This window comes from Artibeus jamaicensis, unplaced genomic scaffold, assembly GCF_021234435.1.
Source record: "Artibeus jamaicensis isolate MK-2021 breed Jamaican fruit bat unplaced genomic scaffold, CSHL_Jam_final contig_467, whole genome shotgun sequence".
Lineage (NCBI taxonomy): Eukaryota > Metazoa > Chordata > Mammalia > Chiroptera > Phyllostomidae > Artibeus > Artibeus jamaicensis.
This window is the reverse complement of record NW_026521845.1, coordinates 10,233,188-10,261,148: the sequence shown is the minus strand read 5'-3', so window position 1 is coordinate 10,261,148 and position 27,961 is coordinate 10,233,188. Positions and strand designations below refer to the sequence as shown.

Here is a 27,961-nt window from a genome sequence, read left to right as displayed (position 1 = left end):
TTTTTATGTGTACTTAAGTAGTAAAGTTTTTAACATGTTTGTTTAAGAGAGGAACCTTCCAGCTACCAGAAAATCTGTTGCATTTTAGGGTTGAGTTTAGTGCTCTGGTTTTGAGAAAGTGTGTTTTAGTCTTACGTCATCCCTGCAGCACGAGGAGCTGATGCTGGGGGACCCCTGCCTGAAGGACCTGAAAAAGGGCGACATCATCCAGCTCCAGAGAAGAGGCTTCTTCATCTGCGACCTGCCTTATGAGCCTGTGAGGCAAGTACTTGGAACTGAGCAACTACATGAGAACGCTCAAGTTCTTACAGGGAATCACGTTTTAGAGATTGAGCTTCCTCTGAAATACTGACCATTCTCTGTTCAGTTTTATTCTCATCTATTCAATATTTCAGACTTCGATAAGTGATATCTTTAAAACAACATAGTACTAACAAACTCATTTCTAAAACTAAACTGTCTTGTAATTGACCTTCATGTGGTCCAAATACAAAGAGAAGAATTTCTCCAGAGCAGCTACACAAGTGGCCAGTCTGCCCAAAGAAAGCTGGGTAACGCCATTAGTTACTGGGGAGACTCGAGTCAGGGTCACAGGGAGGTGGGCCTCTGTTCTCGAGAGGATGTCTAATTGGAGCTTCACACGTTCATAATTTGTGAATGGAAATGTAAAGTAGAAACATAAAATGAGGCCGTCGCTTTGGAAAATAGTGTGGCAGTTCTTCAAAAAGTTTAAATCACAGAGTTACTCTTTTACCCACCAGTTCCACTCCTAAGTATATATACTTCAGAAAAATAATAATGTGCCCACACAACAACTTGTATACAGAGGCTTATAGCAGCGTTATTCATAATAGCTAACAGGTGCCAACAACCCCAGTGTTCCTCGGCTATGAATGGGCAAACAAACTCTCTGTCCATGCAAGGGAGTGTTACTCAGCCGAATAAAACAGGTGCTGACTTAGCTGCAACATGCACGAACGTCGAGGGCACTTGCTAAAAGTAAAGAGCTAGTCAGAACAGACCACGCATTTTTATGAAGCGTGCGGAGTAGACAAATCCCAGAAATAAAGTAGTTTAGTGGTTGCCAGGGTGGGGGGGCTGGTAAGTGATGAAGGGTTCAAGACGTCTTTCTGGGGTGACAGAGTGTTCCAAAGTGAAATAGTGGTGGTGGTGGTCGCACACATCATATGATTTTTGAATTGTGCTTTCAAAGGGTGACATTTTGGTGTATAAATTACATCTCAAAGCTATTATTAAAAAATATTGAAGAGGTGTAGGTCCTATGTTTACTACATTCTTTCTGTCTTTATTTTTACTTTAGCTTTCACCACAAAATTTGAAGAAATTCTTGGCTTGTGAAGTCTTGGAGCAGTGGGTTTTGCTAATTACCCTACCCTTAAGAAATGGGAAATTCTTATAAAATGAATGGCTCTCAGGAATCACTCTGCTCATAAGCAGACTGGGTGGGGCTTGTCAGTGGCTCACCTTTTCAGTCAAGGTGAGGCCATCAGCACCCACCGCCGCCTTCTCTGGCACAGGTGCACTTCTGTCCTGGGGCTGCATGTGCACACCTGTGGACGTGCACAGATTGCAAGTTTGTACTGAGCACGGTCAACTGTTATTAACGCATTTACTGTTTCCAGGCTGCTCTGAAGAATCTCCGATTGAAATAGTGAGGGAAGGGACTGTATGTCTGTACTTTGAAGAGCACTGAGTTGGTCTGGGAACTCCGTTGTAGCTGCCGTGTGGATAATTTGGTTCAAGTAACATGCCTGGCCCCTCGTGTGCGTTTCAGCCCCCACAGTTGCAGAGACGCGCCCTGTGTCCTGATATACATCCCCGACGGGCACACGAAGGAGATGCCCACGTCCGGGTCGAAGGAGAAGACCAAAGCGGAAACAGTAAAGAGCGAGGTGAATGTCGACTTTGTAATCATCGGTCTCCCGCATCCTGGGTTCAGCATCTGTGTTTCACAGATGCTCGTCTGTCTTACCGCGGAGACCGAGGAAGGCAGGGACTCTCGCCTTGAGGGGTTTTGTTGTCTTTCCGTGTAAGACTCTAAAATACCTTGCAAAAAGAGATTTGTGAAGTTTAATTTAGTGTGAAGAAGTCAGAGACTAGAGTAAAAGAATACTTTTAGCAAGTTTTTTTTTTCCCTTTTTAGAGTTATAGTCGATCCTTTCCTTTTTGACAGCTTGTCTCCTTTAGTCAGGAGCTTTGCTGGGGGCATGTCGAGGACCCCCTGGTCCGAGCTGCTCATTTTATACGTGACAAGGGGCGGGGAGCCTTGCCCGAGATAGTGACATTGGTTATCACAGCCTGGACCATGGCCTGGCTCTCTGGGTGTGCCTTTCTGTCGAACGCCAGTGCTCGGAGGAGAGCTACCAGCAGGCAGGGAGGCGTGGGAAGAGAAACAGGACGGGAAGTGCTGTGCGGTGGGTGCTGGGAGAACTTCTGTCTGCCCGTCTAGTCCTTTCTCATCCTGGACGTGATGTTTCCCCTCTGCCTTCAGGGCTGCGCCGGGAAGCTGCGTGGCTGTCACAGTCTGCGCAGGCCGTCGAGGTTTGCAGGGTGTGCCGCCTGCGGTCGCAGCTTCTGTCCTCCTCACGCAGGCCGTGGACTTGCGTGGTGGCGACCTCTCTAGGAATCCGAGTGCCCTGTGGGCCGGAGGTCCCCATGCTCCTTCAGTTCCCAGCAGCCGTGGTCCCTCTCATTCTGCCACGGCTCCTCTCGGCTGCGTGACGTTTTTGACAGTCCTCCTTATCACGTGGTTTAGTCCGGACAGCTAGATACAGACATACATTCCAGTGACTTGGTGGGCATTGGAAAAAGTGACACATAAGTTGAAAGAAACTCGAATTTGACTCTGAAAATACTTTGTTCTTAAGTGTTAGACATTTCATTCTGTTCCTATTTCATTTTACTTGTACAACGATATACAAATTGAAAGAAAACTCACAATTTCATTTCTCCCTTCAGCCTTGGACTCAGGTTGCCATTTCCTGTTGCACAGTGACTTTCCGCGATACTTGATCCTTAACACAGCAGCTGTGAAGACTGCAGCTGTCAGAAGTGGGATGTCATGGGAAGGGACCTAGCGCGCCTCAGCATTACAGCGGCCTCGCCCTGAGCTCGTGGCGTGGGTGGCGTTAGACACCTGTTGGGAGGGTGTGCTGCTCTGTTTGCCCCCAATAGTCAGAGGACCCCGTGGCAGCTTGTGGGTTTCTGGGGCACCTGGCGCACCTCGGTGCACAGTTGGGATCCGCGGGTGTCGGCAGCTGGGCAGTCACAGAAGACGGGGCATCAGTGAAGAAGACGGCTCGAGGGTGGGTGCGGCGGAGGGTGAGGGGGTGTCGTGAGTGGTCGGAGGGTGAGCGTGGAGAAGATGGAGGAGGACGTGAACCCAGGAAACAGCGTTGGTAACACAGGAGCGTCTGGTTTTGTTCTGGTGACTGGGCAAATAAGTGGTAACTAACCTGCGCTGGCCAAGGCAGGGGCAGGGAAGCTTATTAGGCTGTGCGTTTGAAACTTCACAGTAGGAGTGTTATGACTTGAGCTTTTAATGTACACATGAAAAACTGGTTTCTGGTTTAAAATTTTTGTTTTAACTTGAAACATGATATAGCTATCAGTTTGATTTAACTTTGTGGGGAGACGTTTAACATGAATACTCTTGGTTTTCTGCCTCCGTAGACGAAGACTCCCGTTCATGACAGACCAGCGCCCCCTGCGACCAGCACCTGCCCCGCTGCCTCCGCGGACTCCTGGGCCCTTTACAGCAGAGTGGCTGCTCAGGGGGATGTGGTCCGTGACCTGAAAGCCAAGAAAGCAGCAAAGGAAGACATAGACACAGCTGTGAAACAGCTTTTGGCTCTGAAAGCTGAATATAAGGAGAAAACAGGCCAGGAATACAAACCTGGAAGTCCTCCGGCTGTAACCGGACAGAACGTCTCTTCCAAATCCCCAGCAAGCACCGCGGACAGTAAATCTCTGTACGACGAGGTTGCTGCGCAAGGAGAGGTCGTTCGCAAACTGAAAGCCGAAAAGGCCCCAAAGGTCAGTGTGGTGGGAGGAGCCCAGACCGCGTCGTACAGAAGCCTGTGGGGGCCCACTGCCAGGGCAGACCCGTCTTCCCGTAGGACGTGTCTGTGGGCCTTCTGCTTGGACACCGTGACGTAGCTGTCAGCACTTACACCTGCTGTGTGCCAGGGGCGGGGCTGGGGAGGAAACACACCTGCTGACGTAACGCTGTGTCATGTGACTGGCCACGTCAGCTGCTCTGGGAAATGTTGGGGACACTAAGTGAAAGGGAAGGAGGAAACATCATAAATCAAGGCCAGTGTTTTCTCATACGTCTGTCCAGAGACATACTCTAGTTTTACAATTTTATTCTATTTTTACTGTTCGTAGAATGCCTCATTCAGTAGTGAAGTGGCTTGCCCATCTACGGTTTCTCCTAATTTATCATGTTTCAAGTGGTAATCCCCCCGAGCAAAGGTTTTGTTTTGTCTTATTGCTGGGTTTTCTCCCTGTGGGAAATTAAACTCTAGTGACGACTCGTAGTGGAAAATGGACCCTCCTTCAGACAGGCCTCTGTGTAGAAATGGCTGCAGGAAGGCCCCCCTTAACTTCCCCCCTTTTTTATAACTGATGGAAGTCGTATGTCTGGTTAGCTGCCTCCTTTTTCTTGGAGTTAGGCAGATTTCGCTGTGAAAGTGCTCTTCGTTCCAAAGGCAGTGGGAACAGGGCAGGACTACGAGTCAGACAACCCATCCTCTTCTCTGCACCTGATCTCCTCTCCTGCCCTCCCTCCAGGTGGTGCCCGCCTTGGCCCACTCTTGGTCTGTGGGCTGCAAGGCACTCTCATAAAGGCACTGCACTAGAAATGTGACCGCTGTCTCACAGACGCCAAGTCGCTCAGGGTATACCAGATACCCTGCCTGCATTCCTTTGACCCTGTATTATTCTCCACTCTGGAGCCCTGGCATAACGTGGCAGTAAAACTTGGACAGGCAGATGCTTGCTCTCTCTGCCGTGCTGATGCCTTGACCCCCGGTGGTGTATTGGTGTGCGCTCAGACGGCACTGCTGCTCAGGTCAGCGTCCGGTGTGAGTCCTCCACCTGCGTGGCCAGCTTCTGTGCCGGGGTCACCAGTGTGTCGGGCTGTCCCACTCGTTTTCGCTGTGATTGTGGTGATGGAGCAGAGGATGGTGTATGTAGGTGAGCGTCCAAAACCTCAGCCTGCCTTCACACTTTGTTGTGGTTTTTTAAAAGCTTGATGTGACTAGTCTGTGTTGGGCCCAGAATGTGGGATTTTGTGTTGCATTTAACTATCTATTTAGAAATTAAGAAAATAACATTTGTATAGGCAGAGCCACTGAGGTGATCTGTGCTTCGATCTTAGAAATTTGGACTCTTCTACTTACGGAGCCAGGGCTGGGATGCTCACAGTTTGCTTGGGTGCTCTGTGATTTGTGTGTTTAAGTAAGAAAGGTGGAAAGTCGCCCTGTGAAATAAATGCATATGAGTGTGTATGCTTATTCTGATGACTTGTGTGTAGTATTACAGTGTGATTTACATCTTTAGCTTTGATCTGTTCTTTTAGGCTGACGATTCGATTCCTTCCTGCTTGGGTTTCCCCATGATGGTTATTTACAAGAATACTATAGTGATACAGCTAAGTTTTGAAGAATCATTGGAATTTGCAGAAAGCATTAAATATTTCTCTTTTTTTCTCTTTTAACTCAGGCTGAAGTAAATGAAGCTGTAGAGTGCTTACTTGCGCTGAAAGCTCAGTATAAAGACAGAACCGGGAAGGAATACATTCCTGGTCAGCCCCCGTCATCTGCAAGTTCAGATTCAAGCCCAGCCAGGAGTTCTGAGTCTTGTGGTCCAGAAACACCAGAAGCCAAAGTACTTTTTGACAAAGTAGCTTCTCAAGGAGAGGTTGTTCGAAAACTTAAGGCAGAAAAAGTCTCTAAGGTTAGGGTGGGATCTTGCTTTTATTTCTGTTTTGTGCATTGCCTGCTATTTTCTTTGCCCCATGAAATCTGGCTAACTTCTACTCACATAGTTCAGTTTTCAGCTCTCATCCTGCCATCTGTAGAAAATGTCATCGGTCCCTTCCCCCCGACTAAATTTGATTGGACGTTCTCACGCAACACTGCCTTTCTCTGACACGACACTTACACGCACTGTGTTAGTGTGGTGTGTTTCTCTCTGGTCTGGAAGGTCCTTGAGAACAGGGACTTAGACACCCGCAGCGTCTGGCTCATTGAAGGGCCCTGGGGACAGTCCACACTCTTTATTCACCTCATTCTTCTGAAGCTTTTCCATCAGAAATGGCAGGTTTTATTTTGAACCGTAGCAGTTTGTGCTGATTGCATTATGTTTGATATGAGTAGGGCTTTTTGTACAGATTCATGTGAGCAGAAAGCAGTGAATCGTTAGGGGTTTTGCATTTAATCAGTAATACGGAAACCAGCTCCTGTTGTCTTGCTGGTCGTGCCATGTAAGGGCTCTTCGCTTGGCTGGCAGTGGAATGCGTGCCGCACGCCAGTGCTGCCTCAGCAGAGCGTTTGCGAGATGGACGTGCTCGGTGACGGTTCTGGCCAGTGCGGTCACCCAGGGCTGCAGCGAACTGGATGCTGGTGCTGCAGCCGTTATGACTGGGGACTGACGTATTAATTATGTGTACTTCAGATTAACTGAAGTGTAAAGAACCACATGTGGCTGATGACTTCGTTTTGGACAGTGCAGTTATAGGGCCACTTTTAAGTCACTCTTTTGTACACTTCTGTCCCCATTTATCGTGTTCTTTTATTCTCAGAAGCTAGTGTATGTAACATTCTCCACTGCTGCCACACCCCCTCTGCCTTCAGCTGTGTTTTCAGGGCTGCTGATAAAGTTCGGGGTGCTGGTGCACGGGCAGGGTTTACGTTAAACACGACCTGGTCTCCTCTTCTGTCGAACCGCAGGATCAAGTGGACGCCGCCGTGGGGGAGCTGCTGCAGCTGAAGGCCCAGTACAAGGCGCTCACCGGCGTTGAGTACAAGCCCGTCTCTGCCACTGGGGCCGAAGACAAAGATAAGAAGAAGAAAGAGAAGGAAAATAAATCCGAAAAGCAGAATAAGCCTCAAAAACAAAGCGATAGCTTGAAGAAAGACCCCTCCAAAAGCCAAGGCGGCGGGCCACCCCCCGGTGGGTCGGGAGAGGGCCAGGGGCCCCGGAAGCAGACCAGGTGAGGAGGCTCGGAGCAGAGACCCCACTCCCGGGAGGCAGGGCTTTGAATGCCTTCAATTCTTACATTTAAAAGTGGTTTTTTGGTTAGTCTGACTGCGGCGTTAAATCGGAGAATGAATGCTAAAGGTGCAGTGCCAGCCGATGGCTGCTGTTAGTCTTCTGTCTGTCGGTTGGAATAGGCCGCACGTTCACTTGCTTGGTTCAGAGTCTCAGTAGAAGAAGCCCCAGCGGTCTCAGACCCGTGCTTGTCCATCTCCCTGCTCCTCCCACCGCCCTGAAGGGCTGGCCCCCGCTGTTGGTGGGGGGCCCGTGTCCACAGAGTGGTCTTCGTTGGATCGCATGAGCACAGACAGACATGTAGACGTTCCGCCCTCACCTCTCAGCACACTTGGCACCTAACGGTGCACGTTGTTTTGCACCCTAAACAGATTTTTCTAGTGAAATTCTTTTGTCGTAACTCAGAACTTCATTTTCAATAGATTTTAAACTGGGTTTGGTTGTGTATCTAACAAGGCCGGTTTACAAGCAGAGCAGCAGTGGGATGGCTGGTGCTTCAGTTTTTTCCGGTCGGTGTAAATAATGGGGTTCCCCATCGATAATCCCCATCCCCTAATGAGAGTGAACCCTCTGCTTGGTCCCTCTGATGGCTTCACAGGAAGGACAGGCTGTCGCTCGTAGCTTTTATTTAGAGATACCGCGTCTCTGACTTGTTCAGCTGAATCTCAGATTCTGCGTCTCCTTGTTCATGTGGCCCGCACGCTCTCTCCTGAAACGAGGACACAGCCGTGGTTTCTCCTTGCCCGTTGACCGGGCGATCCGGTGTGTAAATAGTGGAGGAAAGAATAGAACTTCCTACCTTTCACCTTCTGACTGCTCGTGAAAGGGCCAGGGTTAATATGGGCCTTTTTTTGAAATGTGTCAATGGGAAACAATGAAGAATCAAGTATGAAAATACTAAGATTTTAAGCCAAGGAAGCCATGTTTACAAACTGAAAAGATTTTCTTTTTATAAAACAGCTCATGGGTTGCCTTTTCTGCGTGAGTCGTAAGGCAACAATTCCGGACTCATCGTTGGTGTTTCAGGGAAAGGGTTACTGTCTCGAATGGTGTTTCACTGCAGACCTGACTCATTGGGGAGGCATCTGTCTCTGCAGCTTTTACTTACTGCAGTTAAAAGAAAAACCTACAGACCAAGGAAGTGCAGACCTGTGTGTGCCCGCAGGAGTACCCACAAAGCTGTTGTTTTTAGTACTCGGTACACGTTACTTTCAGTGACACACTTACCTTACTAACTGTAACTTTGCCTGGATTCAAGTTGGCAACAGATGCTTCCTGTTAGTTGGGATGAGAATGAGGGGATGATGTACAAGTGCACGACCTTGAGAAGACTCTGCATCATAGTTGTAGTCAGGCTTGGCTTTCCTAGTGTTTTGTGGGCAGCACCTCACCACCTTTTAAGAGATGACTGAACTGTTTTCTAGGTTTAAAACAGTCTCTTGGGAATGAATAAAAAGAAATGTAGAAGTAACTCATGCTAAAGAAAAATGAATCTACTTTGAACTTTAGAGTTTATTTCCATTCAACCTAGAAGCATTTGCTCAGTGAAGACATTTATATTTTACTTTTCATATCTGCAGGTTGGGCCTTGAGGCAAAAAAAGAAGAAAATCTCGCAGATTGGTATTCTCAGGTGAGTATGCATTCATTTGACTTTCATGTGTTAAATTTCTCAGACGGGACTCTGTCCTTAGGTTCTGAAGTCCAGACACAAAGGGACAATGTGTGATGCCTTCAGGAGCACAGAGGACAGTCATTTACCATGTCACAGTTGTCAAAGCTTGTTCACAGAGAGCGTTCAGAAAGTAGCCCTATACGGTAGTCAGTATGTGGGGGTTTTTTTGTTTCTTTTTTATGGTGAGGTAAAGGAATTAGTCCAAAGTCACAAAGATGGTAATAGCAGACACAAGAGTGGAATTGAATCTGTGTAAGAGCAAGGGCCCTGGCGAGCCTGAGGTCAGAAAGACTTGTTTTACACGCATGGAAAGAGGGTGTCGGGGGGAACTCGGGCTGCAGGCTTGGCGGTCAGCCTCTTGGCTCGGGCACCATCATGCTGGCTCAGTGTCGGCCTCAGGGACTATGTGTGTCTTTTACAAAGGTCATCACAAAGGCAGAAATGATTGAATACTACGATGTGAGTGGCTGCTACATTCTCCGCCCCTGGGCATATTCCATCTGGGAATTCATCAAGGACTTCTTCGATGCCGAGATCAAGAAGCTCGGTGTTGAAAACTGCTATTTCCCCATGTTTGTGTCTCAAGGCGCCTTAGAGAAAGAAAAGACTCATGTTGCCGACTTCGCCCCTGAGGTGAGGTCGCTTTCTTTGTTTTTGGCGTCTTTTTCCTTAAATTTGAAAGTATATTTTCCATTTACACTTCAATAGGCATTTAAAAGGAAAGTTACAGTAGCAATTCAGAGGAATTTTTAAAAAGTTAAAGCCATTGAAAAAATTGTATTTTTACCTTCAGGGCAGGTTATGATTCTGCTTGTTACATTAAGTCATTAAGTGCCTTTTACTTTTCTCTCAACATTATAAGGACAGTAAGAAGCTGCCTTTTCTCACAGTGAACATCAGTAAATAATTTGCCTTAACTGACATAGCAAAAGTTGAATTCACAATTCGCCGGCATTTGTGCTGTTTCTTTAAATGCTGTTTCAACGCCGTGTGAAAAAGTATTTATCTTACTAGGTGGCGTGGGTCACAAGGTCTGGCAAAACGGAGTTGGCGGAACCCATTGCTGTTCGTCCCACCAGCGAGACGGGTGAGCACGGGCCTCGGAGCAGGGGAACCCACGGAAATGTTGGGGGCAGTTCTAGAGGGGTCTCAGCTTTCATTCTGTGACTTGTATAATCCTTGTTGACAGTGTATAAAGTCGAATGAGCGCGTATACCAAGATGCATGCAAACTGAAGTTGTACAGAATTTCATTCTCTGTACAGTATGTATTACAGAGCTGTTTAGCAATAGGAGAAAGTTTTTTTTAAGTCTCATCATTTCACGTTCATGCTCTAATTTCCCCAAATTATTCAAGGAAATGTATGCTTGGAATAATTTCACTCTTGGAATTGTAAAATTGCCAACAATAATGTTTTGTCGTATTTACAAATGTTGTTACTTATGTTATATCACATTTACACTCATGCAGGTTTTCTATAGGTTACTGAGTGATTTCATTTACACCCTGTTCTGTTCTTGCAGTAGCGTAGTGAGGAAGGATGGGGCAGCCGTGGTTATTTCCATTTTGTAGGTAATAAAAGTCTCTGAAAGGTGGAGCGACCTCTCTGAAGTGACACAGCAAATGGGAGGGTCTCATGGAACCTGTGCGCCTCTGGGCTCATCCGTGTGTCCAGAGCGTCACTCAGTTTGGTGAAGGATTATCTGATCCGGTGCTGCTGGCGATGCTGTGTGTGCTCGCGTAGTGATGCAGTGTTGGAAGCCCGGTGGCCGCTGTTCCTTTTGTGTCACTGATGGCGGGAGGTGGTGATTAGACAGGCGCCTTCACTTAAGTTAGCGGTTTGTGGCAAGACAACACGCAGATTTGACCTGCGTTCTGGTTCTCACATGTCGCGGTGCTGGATTCAGCCGGTTCTGTAATGTCTCTAGTCTGTTTTCCTGTCTCTAATACTGAGAGATTCTGGCAGCCACTTTGTGGGTTGGGTGTGAGAACTGAACAGGATGAACAATGCAAAGAACTTAACACAGGAGAACATGGTATATACGGTACGTTCTTCACTTAGTGTTTTCAAAACAAAACAGCGGAAAGGCAACTGAAATGTAAACCTCATTGCCAAGAACACCAAGTGCGGTCGGGTTTAGGTAGTTCATTTCCTTGACTGATTCCTTTATGGCGTACCTAACAGTGCCATTCACTGACCATTCACTGGACGCACTTGTGCACAGACACAGCGTTCTCATTCCTTCTCACCACGTGCAGCTCTGCTCTGAGCGGCTTTGGGGAGCAGCGGGCCGCTTGGTGGCTCAGTGGCCTGCACTTGTGTCTTTGCAGTCATGTATCCGGCCTACGCCAAGTGGGTGCAGTCACACAGGGACCTGCCCATCAGGCTCAACCAGTGGTGCAACGTGGTGGTAGGTGCCCTCCCTCTGCACCCCGGCCCCCAGGACGCGCACTGCGTTTCCCCTGGCTTGCACGGGCAAGGGGCTGGGGGTGCGGGAGCGTTTTTGAAGTTACGCTTTCTGCTGACTTACACACAAGATGTCGACAGACACTGAAAAGCTCGCTCTGATGATCCATTTGTCCTCCTCCCTCTTCCAGCGCTGGGAGTTCAAGCACCCTCAGCCTTTCCTGCGGACGCGGGAGTTCCTCTGGCAGGAGGGGCACAGCGCCTTCGCCACGTTCGAGGAGGCCGCGGAAGAGGTGTGGGGCGTGGCCGTCCTCGTTCAGATCTGTGTTGGGCTCTGTTCTTTGTCCACGCTGTGCTTCTCTCCCTGTCTAGCTGTCAGTGATGTGTGCTGTCTGTTCACAGTAATCATTCAACAAGTAGCTGAAACTTAGTCTGATCTCAGCATAGCGGTGAAAGAGTTTCTTATGTAATTTACTTTGTTACTTAAAATCATCACCGTATGTTCAGAGAAAGAATGAGTGTGTTCAGATGTGCATGGGCCTAAGAAACCGCATATTGAAATTGTACTAGAAAAGGCTGCTTTGTTTTTTTTTTTTAATTAAAAAATTTGTTGATTTATTGATTTTGAAGGGGGAGAGAGAGAAGCATTAATTTGTTGTTCCACTTTCATGCATTCATGAGTTGATTCTCATGTTTGCTTTGACTGGGGAGTTGAACCCGCAGCCTTGGCATTTTGGGACAGCGCTCTAATCAGCTGAGCTGCCCGGTCAGGGCCATTTTAAAGTTTAAGATGAGAGCATCTTTGGACTTCAGTGTATAGAGGCAGTTGTAATCACACGGATGAAAACGATTATCCTTTGGGAGTTTTCGCCCTTGTCACTATCTTTCAAAAGCTTTAGGTTTCTCTTATATTCTAAATTTACGTAGGTTTTTAAAAGTTCTTCAACTTCTTTTCAAGATGCTTTGTTGGAATGTCTTCCTTAGTAAATTCACATTGGCTGTTTTTGCCTTTTCATAAAAAGGGTTTTCATTGTGTGGCTGCTTCTCCCACAATTAATTTTAAGTAGTACAGGTTCGTAGCTCTGCAGTAAATGAGCACACCGTGAATGCGGACACTTCCACATTGAAAACGTTGTTGCAGGTCTTGCAGATACTCGACTTGTACGCTCGGGTGTACGAAGAACTCCTGGCAATCCCGGTTGTGAAGGGAAGAAAGACGGAAAAGGAGAAGTTTGCGGGAGGGGACTACACAACCACAGTGGAGGCGTTCATATCTGCCAGCGGCAGGGCCATCCAGGTGCCGTCTGCTGCCCGGGCTTCGTGGGCGACTCTTGGAAGCACGGCCTGTGGGTGGGCCCAACACCTTTCTTCCGCCATCAGAGAAGGAGACTCTAAAATTCAGCAGTTTGTGTGCTTTCTAGGACACATTCTGATTTCAGGCACCCCTGTCCCATTTTTGTAAGTCTCCAAGGTCAGCCAAGTCAAGGCCATGCCCTGACCTGCCAGAGCGTGGGGTCCTTTTTAACCCCCGTAGTGCACGTCACTCCTGGGAAAGGGGCTGTCTGTCCACAGTGCCCTTCGGCGGTGGCCTTGATTAGACCCCCGTTGGTGCCAGTAGTGCTCGAAAAACGTGTTGAGTATGAACACACTCGAGGAAAGTGAACTGGGGTTAGTGTCGTGTCGGGGCCTGTGGCCTTACAACCACTTCCAAAGGCACGATAGGTTATTAAATCTCCTGTTTCTCTGTTTATCTCAGGGAGGAACTTCACATCATTTAGGGCAGAATTTCTCCAAAATGTTTGAAATCATTTTTGAGGATCCAAAGACACCAGGAGAGAAGCAGTTTGCCTATCAGAACTCCTGGGGCCTGACGACTCGGACGATCGGGGTCATGACCATGGTTCACGGGGACAACATGGGCCTGGTGCTGCCTCCACGCGTGGCCTGTGTTCAGGTGAGGAAGGCCCTCTGTTCCCACCCCCCGGGAAATGCCAGGTCACATCGACGAATGGACATTTCCGAGCACTCTCAGGTATATTTTCTGCTAGAGAAACAACACAGAACACAGTGTGGAACTTAGTATTGCGTAACTATGTATATCCTTCGTGTTCTTGTTTTTCACTCTGCTAGTTCTAGCTGCTTTATATAAAACTTCCTTAGACACCATTTTCTGAAATGACATAATAGGTCAAGTGAGATCAGCAGGTGGACGAAAATGCACGTAGCATGGACAAGCAGCTGATGGGCAGGCGTCGTGTGTGGGTTACAAACCAACCGACGCGGTGGCTGCTGCCGAGGTCTGTAGTCCCTTCTGTTTCCTTGTGTGACCGTGACACTGTGCTGGGTCCCAGGTGGTGGTCATTCCTTGCGGCATTACAAACGCCCTTTCCGAGGAAGACAGAGATGCTCTGATAGCCAAGTGCAATGATTATCGAAGGCGGCTGCTCAGCGCTAATATTCGCGTCAGAGCTGATCTGCGAGATAACTACTCGCCAGGGTGGAAGTTCAACCACTGGGAGCTCAAGGTAAGTTCCTCACTGTGTCTGTTACTCCCAGTTGGGAGTTAGATTTTCTTTATTTGTATTTTTATAAAATGTAAGCCTTTCTCTCTTTTGGTAGTTGCGGGTTCTTCACTGAAATTAAGTTGAGCACATTAGCTAAATTAAAAAGTGTTTTTGAAGACGATCATTATCTTAGAATAAAAATAATCTCGACCTGGAGGAACTGCCAGGCAGTCCAGTTTTCTCTTAGGTTTATGCCTTGTTGGAACAGGTTTCTGTAATAGCTCAGAAATATCACCTGCTCTTTCTTACTGGTTGTGCAGGCCTTGTTTTTGTATTTTTATGATTTATTGCCCATAGAGCCATGAAACAGTCTATACACACGGTGGGCAGAAGTGGGTTTGCAAATAAAGAGCACAGGAATTAACAGTAATACAGGAGTGGACTCTGTCACACACTCACAACTGCAAGCCTGCTTTGCCCCCCCCCTCCGGCATTCAGCTGGGGCCATGCGTGTGCCGTCCTCACTGCCGCTCTGCTCCCCAGGGGGTGCCCATCAGACTGGAAGTGGGGCCCCGAGACATGAAGAGCTGCCAGTTCGTCGCTGTCCGACGGGATACCGGAGAAAAGCTGACAGTCGCGGAGAATGAGGCTGAGACGAAACTTGGGGCTATTTTGGAAGACATCCACGTTAACCTTTTCAGAAAGTGAGTTCCTTAGAACGGCGTGGGTCTCTCATCCTCAAGCCGTCCTCGACCTGTGCGGTCCAGACGGAGGGCTCCTTGGTCCCAGCTGGAAGTCCTCTCTCCCACTGATTGCCCATGGGTCTCTTTTCACCTTTCTCTTCGGGTCTTGACTTGTATTATGGTCGTTCTTCTGAGTGCTTTCCGTTCCCTATTAGGTTTGCACCACTGGACTGAGTGAGTATCTGTCCCGTGGACTAATTTGGGCTAATTTTAGATCCCGGCTTTTATGACATATAAATCCGAGGAATTAAGTCATTGATTCTCACCTTCTGGATTCACATTAGCAGCCCCGGAAAGCTTTACAAACCACCAGCGCCTGGCCCCTCCCCAGAGATGTTATTGTGATCAGTCTGGAGCGGGCCTGGCACCTATGGTGTAAAAAGTGGTTGTGACGTACAGCCAAGGATTAAGGGGAGGGCTCAGGGCTGCCTTGACCTGTGGAGAGGGGTCTTTTGGAATCACAGATCTCAAGGCAGAGACTCTTGAAGACTGGTGGCCTGTGCGTGGCACCTTTTCTTTCTTGCTTAGCAGACCGCAGGGTCCAGCGCCACTGGGGCAGGGGCTCCGCATTGGGGAGCACCTGCCCTTCACTCACTCATCTTCTAATGCCTGTGCCTACCTCATACTGCGCCTCAATATTTCTTGCATTTAAGGAGCGAACTAATTTTAGTCCTGGCTTTACTGCTTGCTTAGGGATATGTAGGCAAGACAAGTGATTTTGCTCTTCTCGGTTTGCTTGCCACCGAATGAGAATAATGGTAAGTCTCTTGAGGGGTCACTTCAAGGATTGGTTTGGCCTGCCAGTGAGCACTTCGTCTGAAGTTCCATGGGCTCAGAACAGTGCTGTTGTCAGAGACGGAGGAGCAGGCAGCTGCCCGCTGTCCAGGTGGCGCACCCAGCGCAGTGCTTCTTTGCCAGGGAGTCTCTCCAGTCATCTGAGAGCTTTGCAACAAAAACACCTGAGCCTCATGCCAAAGGTCTGATCTCTGAGCTTTATTTTTTAATTTTTAATTTTTTAAAAAGATTATCTTTATTTATTTTTTAAACAGAGGAGAAGGGAAGGGGAAAGAGAGGGAAACATCAGTGTGTGGTTGCCTCTTGCACGCCCCCTACCGGCGACCTGGCCCGCAACCCAGGCATGTGCCCTGACTGGGAATCAAACCAGCGTCTGTGGTTCGCAAGCTGGAATGCAATCCACTGAGCCACACCAGCCAGGGCTGATCTCTGAGCTTTAAATTTAAAGTAAGTTCTGGCCAGCTGTGGTGTTCAGATGCTCCCTGTTGATGCAGATGCACCCCCTGGCTGAAAAACCAGTGCCTTAGTGACTGAGGAGCAAATTTTTGTTGACATTTTTACTCAGTAAATTTGTTAATGTAAGTTGCATACAGGTGTATTTTTTCCTATTTTAAGGCTTAAGTCTGGAATCTAGCATATTCCTTCCTCTGGCTAAAATTTAGTCACGTGGACCCTTCTCACGACAAAAAAGTTGGACGAAGGGGAAATAGATTTGGTGGACAGTGACCAGTTGCTGGCAGAGGTCACATGGTCTCAGTCCTGAGATCCAGAAAAGAAAAATACGCTTTCTCTTCATTGGTCACCACCATGGGTGGTCCTCCTGCGGTGCATGGCTTCGAACGTGGAGTGGAATACTTTTGTCCATTTCCAAAAGAGTTACGTAGAGGGTGGAGGGAGGTAGAGGAGGGTAAAGGGGCGTAAACGGTGGTGGAAGGAGACAGGGCTTGGGGTGGCAAACACACAATACCGTGTACGGATGATGTGTTACAGAATCGTGCCCCTTAAGTCTGTACAGTTTTACTCACCAACGTTGCCCAATGATTTCAACTGAAAGAAGTCACGTGGTGTGTGAAAGTAGCTTGAATAAGGGGTGTTGATGGTTTGTACTCCTCAGAGCACTCGCGTGCCTCCATGTGCGACTCTCACAACAATCCTGTGTGTGGTCCGAGTTGCTTGAGCAGCTGCCACTTCTGTAGGGACTTGGGAAAGTAAGAGCACAGAGGTTCAAAACATAACGCAGACCTATAGAAGTCAGTGCTACAGCCAGCAATAGAACGTCGGCCAGTCGAGATTTAACGGCAGTGATACCAGAAACTACCCCCTCCGTGTGCCTGGCCGCGTCCCGTCATTTAACTTTCCCAGTAACACAGTGACTCACTAGCCGAGGCCGCTGCTGTGGCAGGTGGAGGTTCCGGTGGAGCGCTTCTGCCTTCCGGGCTGTTGCTCTTTCATTACATTGTGCTTATTTAACAATAACGTCACATTAGGAAGGTGAGTTATGTGTTCTTTTCTAATTATTTTCTTGAAAGGGCTTCTGAAGACCTTAAGACTCACATGGTGGTGGCGAACTCAATGGAAGACTTTCAGAAGATGCTAGATTCCGGAAAGGTAAGAGACTTCTGAAAAGTTTTGAAGATAAAGGTATTTCACTAAATGGTCTTTTAAGACTCCCTGAACTTGAGAATTAAAACCTGCTAATCCCATTTTCAAAGCCAGTCACACAAAAAAGATGACAAATTACCATTTTGTGGTCTTTCCACTGGCTTTCCTAAAGCTTTACAACAGCCTATTGTTTTGGACAGCACTGTGAACTGGTCTTGTAAAGGCTTTTTCTTACACTTTACACCTGGCTAAACAGCATTTGTTCCTTATCACCCCTGGTGTTTTTGATATTGAAATCTTCCTTTCGTGTTCCTAAAGCAAGCCTTGTTCTAGCTTTAGAAGGGTCATGTGTAGACTCCTGAAAGGTTAACAGTCTGTTTCTCTCAGCTCCGGGACCGGTACTTACACAGCTGTTAATGGGTCGAACGCTCCGAGTAAAGTGGGGAGGCAGCGCTCGTGTCCGAGCCTGGTTTTCAGAATGAGTGGGTCCTTCTGCCTCCTTAAAAACAGCGTGGGTTTTCTAAGGAGGTCATAAATGTACTCTTAAGATTTTACCACTTTTCAGTGTTGTGTGTACATATGTTCCCTGCCAGACTTCGAGTTTTCATAAAGAAGAGGTTTTGATTTGCAAAAGTACTAATTGCTGAAGCGAATCGCTTGTGAACCTTGCTATTCTGGTATACATGTTCGATTATACAACAGGTCCTGTGTCCCCACGTTATAAATGAGAATGCTGGGCCAGAGGCTAAGTGAATTGCCCCTGGCACTGGAATTTAGGTCTCTATTCCGACTCAGGAAGGCGGTTTTAATTGGTTATGATCAAAACCTCTAAATATCTCTCTTCCTCCATGAGCTGGGAAAATGTTAATCTCGCTGGCTCTCGGTTTACTAACTTGTAAAATGAGTGTGAAATAGGTCATCTCAGATTGCCCTTTAGATCCACTATTGTCAGTGTTCAACTTTCTCTACCCTTGGAATGTTGCTTCTGTCATCTCCTGTTCTCTGGTTTCTATGGTTTGTTGCTCGGCTCAAACGATGTCCCCGTCAGAGAAGGCTAGACGGCGGATAGCCGTCTGACGCCGTGTGCGTTCTCCCTTCCACCGTAACTATGATCATTTTAGTTTGGCCCCATTAATCACTGAGTTTTACAACTTTCTGTTTGCAAAGTATGGTGGTCACAGTTGCAGCACAGTCGTTTACGATGCTGCACAAGAGTTAATAAATCAGTAGTGTAAATACCAGTTAGTCCATTGCTTTCAGAGAAAGCAGAGTACAGTATTTTAGCTGTGTGTCCAAAGAGCACAAAGAGACCAAAGCCGATTTCGTTATTTGAGTTCAGTGGTTGTGTTCACTCCCCATCTCACCCTGCATTGGTCACTTCAGAGGTATCAACTGGCCAACCAGCAGCCTTTGAGGTTACTGTAAATAAAATTGTATTCACCAGGAGAGGAGAAGGTGGAGGGATCTTTGGAACTTGAATGTAGGTGAAAGTTTGATTTTCTACTTCCCCTGTTGGTATAAAGGGGAAAAAATTATGTGTAGGACTTGATTTTAGTACATTTTCCAAGAGGGTGGCCTTAATTAAATTATAAGTAAGTGTGATTTATGTATAATATACATTTTTACTGTTGACATACATTACTAATCTATTAATCACCACAATGAGTGTTGTTATTTTTGTTATTAACATTTTCTGTTATAGAATGCAAGCTACTGTGTATTGCAAGACATTGTATCTTTTTAGAACACAGATACAGAAATAAAAAGTAAAAATTAAGAACCTTCCGTGGCTGGATAGCCTAAAAATGTATACTGTCCTTTCATATTAATAAATTACATGCATAGATAGAAATTTCAGACCTTATTATCTATAACTTTGCAGCTAGAAGGAATTAAAACATGTTTTTTAACAAAATTATTATTTATGAGACTGAGTACATTTAGTAACAGCTTCAGTTGAATTTTTCAGACACACCATTTAAAATTTTAAAAATATCTTCTCAAGGCAAAGTAAGTTTTTCTTAAGAGGAAAAGAAAATAAGACTACTGTAAGTTTTGTTAAAGTTATCCAAAAAATATAGCTGTGTTATGAGTCAATAAAAGTAAAATTCTGTTACCCAAAGACATTCTTTTTAATTGTCTTAATTTTTATCATTGCTTAAATAGTTAAAGTGATTAAAGTTTCCCCCCATTCTGTCTTTTGTAATGAATTTTGAATAATACTTTTGAGTGTACATTTTTTTTATGCTTTCTGATTGTAAAAATGCTAATGATTTACCAAGTTTCAATACAGGGAAGTCACTTGATGTGATTTCAGCTCTTATATCCTCTTTGGTCTTTGCTTCAGTTTGCATTGCATAATTTCTATATTAAATTTGTTCAAAACATTTGTTAGTACCAGCCCTTCCACTTTCCCTTTACCCGCTCATTCCTTCCCTCCAGGTTTGCCTAGAAATGTATCAGCTCTTCATAAGGGCAGATTGTTCAAATTGACAGTTTACCAAGTTTGGAAATGAGGCTACTGTATTTTGCTAAATGGACGTAAGAGAAGTAGTCTTCCTCACTCCTCTGTAGTGTTCCCCTGGTGAATTACTCAGTTGTTTTTTTAAAGAAACAGATTACTTATTTATTTTTAGAGAGGAAGGAAGAGAGGGGGAGAAACATCAATGTGTGCCTCTCACACGCCCCCTACTGGGGACCTGGCCTGCAACCCAGGCATGTGTCCTGACTGGGAATCGAACCTGCTGTCCTTTGGTTCACAGTCCGGCACTCGGTCCAATGACCCACACCAGCCAGGGCAAATTACTCAGTTTTTAAAATAGTGTCTTCATCTCTGTTTCACTTTATTCTTAGAGAGGCCCTTGGAACATGTTTTAACCAAGTCCCAAGTACAAGGAGGAGTTTGCAGGGGGGATTCAATTTGAGCTGGGGTGTGTGGCTGCAAATAGTGGGTCAGAAGTTGAGGATGAAGTTGCATAACTTTCCAGTGGCTTTGACCTTGCACTTCCAGTGTGTGGTGATTGCCCAGACCTTTGCTTTCCCCACTGCTAATCTGGATCTCCAGATATTTTTTAAAGGACTATTACAAAAATGTTGTTGTAGACAAACCTAATTTTAAAGTAGACATGCTATGAAAAATTCAGGATTCACAACTGAGAGAAATCATCATTCTTGTCTTGTGTAGCACCTACATTTTAAGAAAGAAAACTCAGAGCTAGAGATGTTCAGCTAGGCAGTGAATCTCAAAGTTAGGATAAAATCCCCAGTTCTCCTGATTCTTCTCATCATTCTGAATGGTCTGTGAAAAAAAAATTTTTTTGAGAGTTTTTTTTTTTTTCGGACGCAGAATGAGTCTTGACTTTCAGATACCCTTGGCCTTTGAAGAATGATTCAATGACATGTTAAAACAGTGGGTCATGAAGTGCCATTTACCTGACCGTGCATTGTTACCCTGAGAGCGCTTTAAAAACCAGGTCACTATTTGTCATCTCCCCGCCGTCCTCCTCTAGTGGTTCAGCAGAGCTGGCGGTGGTCCAGTACGAAGGGAGGTGGGTGTGGCTGCTGTCCCGACCCAGGTCTCCCGCCCCTCTGTTCATTCTCTCAGGCTCTGCGTGGTAGCCACTGTGTTTGGACACTTGCGTGCGTTGCAGAGATGTCTGTGTCATGTCTTGATGCTCTGTGGAGTGTGGGTTTTGGAGAGTGGGAAAACGTGCTTTCGTATCCCTGTGTTTCTGAGCACAGTTGCTAGCAGGTGTGCAAGGGTACGGGGGCCCGAGAAGGGCTGGGAGACCTCTCCTTTATGCTTGTCGGTTTACTAGGGAGCTCAGCTGTTCTTTCCGTGACACGGAAGGGTCACAAACACCACATACTGTTCCCCACTAGATCGCTCAGATCCCGTTCTGCGGGGAGATCGACTGCGAGGACTGGATCAAGAAGACCACGACCAGGTAAGGGAATCGGCGGACAGGACATGGGGTGTGGCAGTGAGAAAGAAGGAGAAGTGCACAGCCTGATGGGTGGAACTCTTACTTGTTTCTAATTTCAGGGATCAAGATCTTGAACCGGGTGCTCCGTCCATGGGGGCGAAAAGCCTTTGCATCCCCTTCAAGCCGCTCTGTGAGCTGCAGCCTGGAGCCCGATGCGTCTGCGGCAAGAACCCTGCCAAGTACTACACCCTGTTTGGTCGTAGTTACTGAGGATGAACCTGCACCCCAGCCTCCAACCCCCCCACTTTTAAAAAACTTAATACTAATATCTTCCCGGATATAGTTTTATGATTTTGTAAAACAAAAGCTCAAAAAGGAGGTCATGTGAAATAAATATCTATTCTTATGCCTAAAGAAGCTGCGGGAGTAAGGCTTTTCTGCATACAGCCCCAGTAATAAATACCATGAACTAATACCGTTTTGTGTACTCATTTGTTTCTGAAGTCCAAGTGCTACAAGGAAATTCCTACGAAGAGGAGACAATAACAGAAAATAACGTACCTTCCTAGGAATTTCCCGAAGCTTCCAGTGAGTAGAGCCAGCCATAGAGAAGCTTACAGTTGCCTGCCTCGGGGGAATTCATTAGTTACAGGGACCCCACAGTAAGTAAGTGGGTTCAGGAAGAAGCTTTCACCCCCAATCTACACGTGATAGACTTCTTTCTTAAATTGAAATTCAACTAAAATATCAAAACTTTCTCAGACACCTGGAAAGTGGTGGTGCTTTTCAAGAACGTGCCTGAACCTGAGACCAGGCAGCGTCCTTGAAGAAATGTCATGCAGATGACAGCCACCAACTGATAGATATGTGACTGATGGTCCCACGTGCTTAGTGTTCAGAGCGGCAAAGAGAAAACAGATCAAGGGGTGTTTTCTAGAATTGGACAATAGCAGGTTCCTGTAAGGGGAGACAGGTGATTAGCAAGTAAACCCTGAAACCTAGGTGAGCTGCTGGACTGAAGGAAGCAGGTGACCCTCCCCAGGGTGTGTAGGCCTCGTTCAGTCCAAAGCACGGAGCAGCGCCTCCTGACAACTGCTGACTGTCTCCTCTCCTGGGGAGGCTTTGAGTGGAGAGAGCAGCAAAAGACACCCCACAGAACAGGCGGAGAGAGGGCACATTGACCCGAGAGTCTGGACATACCACCCTCCCTGCATCTCATTCTACTCAGTAATATTAGTCATCTCTCATACAGCTGTGTTTGGGGGGTGTCAGTAGCTTGGAAAGTAGCTCCCTCTGCCCTGTTGTCTTTAAATTCATCTTTGGTCTTTTGCTTGTCACTTTCACGAGGTCTAGAAGATGCTAGCTCTTCACTTAATAAATGTATTTAATAACGTTTCATAGGTGCTCGGTGCAAAGTGCCAGAGCAGACAGGAGTGAAGTACAAACAAACGTGATGTTCTTTCCTTGAAGTCATCCTATTTCAGGTGCAAAACCAGGTGATCGAGTAGACGAGGTGGAGGGATGAATCCGGCTGAGCGTTGTTACTAGGGGCCTTGCCTCACTTGCCCTCCCTGACACATGGTGACGTCATCCCCACCAGGGGGGCGAGCTGAGAACTGTCCCGAACTCCACACTGTTCGGTCCCACCATCTGGCTTAAAGTGACAGACTACTTTTTTGGTTCAGTAGGTGATGTTAAACCAATGTATTTGCTCATCTTTATCAGAAAGTTTTAAGAGTTTGGAACATGAATAGAACTGAAATAATGTAAAAGGATTTTAATTGACAGGTAATGGGAATATTTCAAAGTACATTTTAAGTAGGCCACCCAAAGCATATTTTGTGATTAAGAAATACCTGCTGAGCGAGTGAGTTGCTTGCCTCCTTCACGTCTTTACTCAAGAAAGATCTCAGGGGATTCTTCCCTGACCACTTTATTTAAAATTACAGCTCCACCCCCCACGCCAACACTCTGTCCTCCTCTGCTTCCTTTGTCTCCCTTCTTCGTACCATGTGACATTTGGTACATTTTATGACCGACTTTGTTAAGCTTCACGAAGGGAGGGATTTTTGTCTTGTATTCATTGCTGTCTTCTCCAGAGCCCGGAGCCGTGTTCGATGTGCAGGAACTTGGACGGTATTTGTTTGTTGCACTTGTTGCGCGGGGTGGATGAACGAACGAGGGAGGTCGTCTCTGCAGTTTGATGCACAGTCTGGGTGTGTGAGTCAGTCATCTGTTACACTGTCAGCTGAGCTGGAGATGACTTACCGGATGCTAGGGAAGTTATTGGGGCTGCATTTAAGTTGCAAGGATTTAGTCACAGTCAGTGTATTAGTGTTTTCCAGATAAAAACCAATAGGAAGAATGCGTTTATTCTTTTTGGAAAGGAAGGGAGAGAGAGGGACACACTGATGTGAGAAACATTGTTTCCTCTCTGTGCACCTGTACTGGGGACTGAACCAGCAACCCAGACGTGCACGCTGACTGGTAATCGAACCTGCAACCTTTTGCTTTGCAGAATGACACCCAACCAGCTGAGCCACACCAGTCAGGGCTCTCAATAGAGATTTTTTTTTTTTAAGTAAAAAACAGCAGTTATGGAGGCTGAGAATTCCCAAGATCTGTAGGGCCGGTCAGCAGAGCAGGAAACAGAACCTGTGGTATAGGTTCAGTCTGGTGGCCTGTGGACTCGGAACCCAGAAAGCCAACCCTTTAGTTCAAGCCTGAAGGCAGGGAAGGGTGAGTCCCAGCTTGGAGGTGGCCAGCAGGCAGAGTCAGGAGGGTCTCTTCTGGCCTTCAACTGGTTGGGTGAGGCCCACCCACACTGGGGAAAGCAATCTGCTTTATTCATCCAACACCCCTTCAGCAGGGCTGGGGAGGTGGGCCAGACCAGTGCCGGTGTGCAGGTCTTGGTGTCCTGGTCACACTGCTGAGCAGGTGAGGTGCCAGGTGACACCTAGGGCCCTACTGTAGCACCAAGTTGAGAGCTCTGGAGTGGCCCCTGCTGGCTGCCTGTAGCCCTGCAGCCCTGGGGCTTCCTCAGGATAATTGAGCCAGTGAAGGGGTGATTGAGGAGTAGTGCTGACCTGAATTATGGAAGAAAAAGACACTTTTCCTTCCATCCAGCACCAGATTCTTACTGTCAAGCTAAATTCACTTTCTGTCCAGCTGGCTCACTTATTCCAGTTGTGAAGGGTCACGATGTCATTGAAGCCTTTTGGTGACAAGCCCCAGTACGGGAATTTACATATGGAGACCTCCTGGGACACTTGACAATTACGCATGATGCCATCGGATGGATGCCAGGGGACCGCAGCTGGCAAGAACCACACCATGGGACGGTACGAGCTTTTCCAACTGAGAAACCGCACATTTGCCCAGCCCCGGCCTGGAACGGAGGCCCCTTCCGGAGTCACCGAGGAGCTGCCTGCCTTTTGGAAGGAACTGATGACGCCGGAAGGAAAATGGGACATGAGTTCAAGTGGCGGCCATATCAGGAAGCACACTTCACACAATGGCCAAGTGGTTGAAAGAGGACAACACAATGGATTTATGATGAGACCCAGACCATCCAAGTCAGCCCAGAAAATGGGGCGGAGACACGGTTCGAATCCTGCGACTGTTCCGAGTTTGTGTCAGAGACCTGTAAGAAGTTGTCTGAACTTGGAGCAGAGTTCCAGAAGAGAGAAACCAAACACACAAGAATAGTTCTTTACAGTGGAGAACCTACTTACTTGAGCAATGAAACATCTGTTTGGGGGCCAACAGGAAATAAGACTCGCTTTAGTCATAAAAAAAATTTCATGACCCCTTCAAACCATATTTGTCAATTAAAGAATTTCAGTTGAGTCGCCCTGGCTGGTGTAGCTCAGTGGATTGAGCGCGGGCCTGGGAACCAGACAATCATGGTTCGATTCCCAGTCAGGGCACATGCCTGGGTTGCAGGCCAGTTCCCCAGTGGGAGCCGCGTGAGAAGCAACCACATACTGATGTTTCTTTCCCTCTCTTTCTCCCTTCCCCTCGCTCTAAAAATAAAATCTTTTTAAAAAAAGTTAATGAAAGAAAAAGAATAGCAGTATTTTTTGGAAAAATGTCAAGGCCAAAGTGAGCACATTACATGATCTTGATTTCAATCACCTACCTTTTATTAATAGGAATTAAATTTTATATTCATTCCTATTAATAAATTACAGTTTATACTGTATACAGTTACAGTTTCTATCAGCTACAGACGCTCCTTCGACCCAACACTTTGAATCTGTGAATATGGGGTGAGATTTTAAATTTATCCTCAGTGATATTTTCATGGTAGAAGCTACTGTTTTTCTGGTGTGGTGGTTACGATTTTTCACTTACGTGCCTTTTTTGGTAGTTTAGACTGACTTCACAGCTCTTGCAACTTTTTTTTAAATAAATTTATTTATTTTTTTTAATTGATTATGCTGTTACAGTTGTTCTATTCCCCCCTTCATTCCCCTCCACCCTGCCCCCCCAACCCCACCATTACCCCCCTTTAGTTTATGTCCATGTGTCTCAAGTCCTTTAGGTTCTATATTTCCCATACTATTCTTGCCCCCCCCATCTATTTTCTATCTACTGTCTATGCTACTTGTTTTCTGTACCTTCTCCCCCCCGTCTCCTCCTCCCACTCCCCTGTTGCTAACCCTCCTTGAGATCTTCATTTCTATGTTTCCACTCCTGATCTAGCTGTCCTTTTAGTTTGCTTTCGTTTTAGGTGTGGTTGTTAATAACTGTGAGTTTGCTGTCCTTTCACTGTTCATCTTTTTTATCTTCTTTTTCTTCGATAAGTCCCTTTAACATTTCATATAATAAGGGCTTGGTGATGATGAACTCCTTGAATTTGGTCTTATCTGAGAAGCACCTTATCTGTCCTTCCGTTCTAAATGAAAGTTTTGCTGGGTAGAGCAATCTTGGTTGTAGGTCTTTAGATTTCATGACTTGGAATATTTCTTTCCAGCCCCTTCTTGCCTGTAAGGTCTCTTTTGAGAAATCTGCTGACAGCCTGATGGGGACTCCTTTGTAGGTGATTGTCCCCTTAGCTCTTGCTGCTTCCAGGATTCTTTCCTTCATTTTAATTTTGGCTAATGTAATTATGATATGCCTTGGTGTGTTTCTTCTTGAGTCCAACTTTTTTGGCACTCTCTGGGCTTCTTGGATTTCTTGGAAGTCTATTTCCTTTGCCAGATTGGGGAAATTTTCTTTTATTATTTGTTCAAATAGTTTTTCCACTGGTGGTTGTGTCTTTCCCCCTTCTGGTACCCCTATAATTCAGATATTGGAGCGTTTATAGATGTCCTGGAGGTTCCTAAGCTTCTCCTCATTTTTCTGAATTCTTATTTCTTCATTCCTTTCTGTTTGATGATTTTTTCTTCTTCCTTCTGGTCCACTCCATTGATTTGAGTCCCAGTTTTTTTTTCATCTCTATGGTTTTCCTGTGGAATTCCATTCATTTCCCTTAATTTAGCCTTCATATGTTTCTCTAATTTGTGGCTATAGTCCACCAGATCTGTGAGGAAGCTGATGACCAGTGTTTTAAACTGTGCGTCTGAGAGATTTGCTATTTCTTCGTCACTTAGATTTATCTCTGGGGCTTTGAGGTCTTCCTGCGACATTTTTGGTCTGTTCTGGCCCTTTAAGTGGGAGGAGCGGCGCCTTGGATTCCCAGGTCGCTGGGTTGTGACGCTGTATGTGGGGGCGTGGTCAGAGCGGGGAAAATGGCACCGCCGCCGCCGCCGGTCCCACCGCTTACTCCCTCACCCGCGCGTAACCGGGCACCCACAGTCAACTCGCTGCTACCGCCTCCCCACTGACTCCTCCGTAGTCGCTCACCCGGTGGGCCGCTCGGTCGCTCACTAGGTCCAATCCTGGGTTTGGAACCCGTGCGACTGGATTCGCGCGTCTGGATTCCGCGCCCGGGTCGATCGAGCCCTCCTTTGTAACTCCTCACCCGACGCCGGTTTCGCCCCTTACCAGTCGGGCCGAAGAATTTGTTGTTAGCGGACTTCCGAAAAGTTCAGTTTTCCGTGTTCTGGTTGTGTTTTCTGATGCTAATATTTAGTTGTCCCTAAACTTGGTTGTGTGAGGAGGCACGACACATCCACCTTAAACCTCCATCTTGGCGGAAGTCCAGCTCTTGCAACTTTTGGAACTGCTGTATTAGTTTGATTTTGTTCTGCTCACCTAACCTTAGTCAATATGGTGAAGAAGAGCCCCAGTGGTTGGCTAATATTTTAGAACTAGCCAGTAACTGGCATGGCATAATTTAAGCATCTTGGCATTTTTGAACCTTAGTTTCCTTATCTCGGAAATGATTCATCTGTCAGGATTGTTGTAAAGACTGAAGCTGTGTATGTTTGGCGTAGTAAGGTCATGATAAAGGTAGCTATAATGATTAATCAAAGAGGAAAGAGAAAAACACCCTCACAGAAAACCCTGGGAACAATGTTTGACCAGATATCTGGGCCCCTGGTGGCCCAGTCAAATCGACACAGCAAATTCCGCCCCACAGTCTTTGCGTTCAGAAAAGATCAGGTAGAGCGATTTCAGGCTCTGCTTCTCGAAGGGGTTGAGAGTCAGCCTTTGTCTCAAAGCAACAGAGGCCGCTGTTGTTTTGCCTGTTCAGGAGCTAGTGAGCCTCCAAGGGTTAGGAGTGATGATAGGTGATAAGATTAAAAACAAAAATATTGGTTAGGTCATTATAATTTGGCTTTATTCCTGACACTGACCCGAGTTAGGTCTTCAGCTCCTCCAGATCAAAGAAAGACCTTTTCTCTTTTGAGCCTGAGGATTTTTTTTTTTCCTCACCGTGGAGAATGTTGGTAAGTAGAGTGCCTGTGTATTTCAGATCAGTGGGCCAGGCACGAGAAAACTCACCCTTGCTTCATCTTTGGCTTTCACTTGCTCTAGCCCCAATCTAGAATATTCCCTGTTCTATGCAGTGAACTGCGTCCAAAACTGTTTACACACCAGGTAGGCAGGATAGGATGGCCT

At 46.6% G+C, this 27,961-nt stretch overlaps 1 protein-coding gene and 1 pseudogene across 2 annotated transcripts in view; both read left to right on the top strand.

Annotated features, from left to right (window-relative positions):
* EPRS1 (glutamyl-prolyl-tRNA synthetase 1) overlaps nucleotides 1–21,425 on the top strand; it is a 45,678-nt gene extending 24,253 nt beyond the window's left edge. Inside the window, exons 16-32 of one of the 2 annotated variants that reach the window (XM_037128327.2) lie at nucleotides 149–261; nucleotides 1,796–1,913; nucleotides 3,694–4,056; nucleotides 5,749–5,982; nucleotides 6,978–7,240; nucleotides 8,880–8,931; nucleotides 9,397–9,606; nucleotides 9,988–10,060; nucleotides 11,305–11,384; nucleotides 11,572–11,673; nucleotides 12,522–12,677; nucleotides 13,137–13,334; nucleotides 13,732–13,905; nucleotides 14,428–14,588; nucleotides 16,952–17,030; nucleotides 20,907–20,971; nucleotides 21,070–21,425. In XM_037128327.2, the coding sequence (XP_036984222.2) occupies nucleotides 149–261; nucleotides 1,796–1,913; nucleotides 3,694–4,056; nucleotides 5,749–5,982; nucleotides 6,978–7,240; nucleotides 8,880–8,931; nucleotides 9,397–9,606; nucleotides 9,988–10,060; nucleotides 11,305–11,384; nucleotides 11,572–11,673; nucleotides 12,522–12,677; nucleotides 13,137–13,334; nucleotides 13,732–13,905; nucleotides 14,428–14,588; nucleotides 16,952–17,030; nucleotides 20,907–20,971; nucleotides 21,070–21,220 (2,592 nt within the window). In that variant the 3' untranslated portion in view covers nucleotides 21,221–21,425. The remainder of the gene's footprint in view (nucleotides 1–148; nucleotides 262–1,795; nucleotides 1,914–3,693; nucleotides 4,057–5,748; nucleotides 5,983–6,977; nucleotides 7,241–8,879; nucleotides 8,932–9,396; nucleotides 9,607–9,987; nucleotides 10,061–11,304; nucleotides 11,385–11,571; nucleotides 11,674–12,521; nucleotides 12,678–13,136; nucleotides 13,335–13,731; nucleotides 13,906–14,427; nucleotides 14,589–16,951; nucleotides 17,031–20,906; nucleotides 20,972–21,069) is intronic. The other variant, XM_053667309.1, reaches the window with a different exon arrangement.
* A 2,122-nt stretch (nucleotides 21,426–23,547) lies between these two features.
* LOC119036533 (ceroid-lipofuscinosis neuronal protein 5-like) lies at nucleotides 23,548–25,327 on the top strand (annotated as a pseudogene).
* Nucleotides 25,328–27,961: the final 2,634 nt, after the last annotated feature.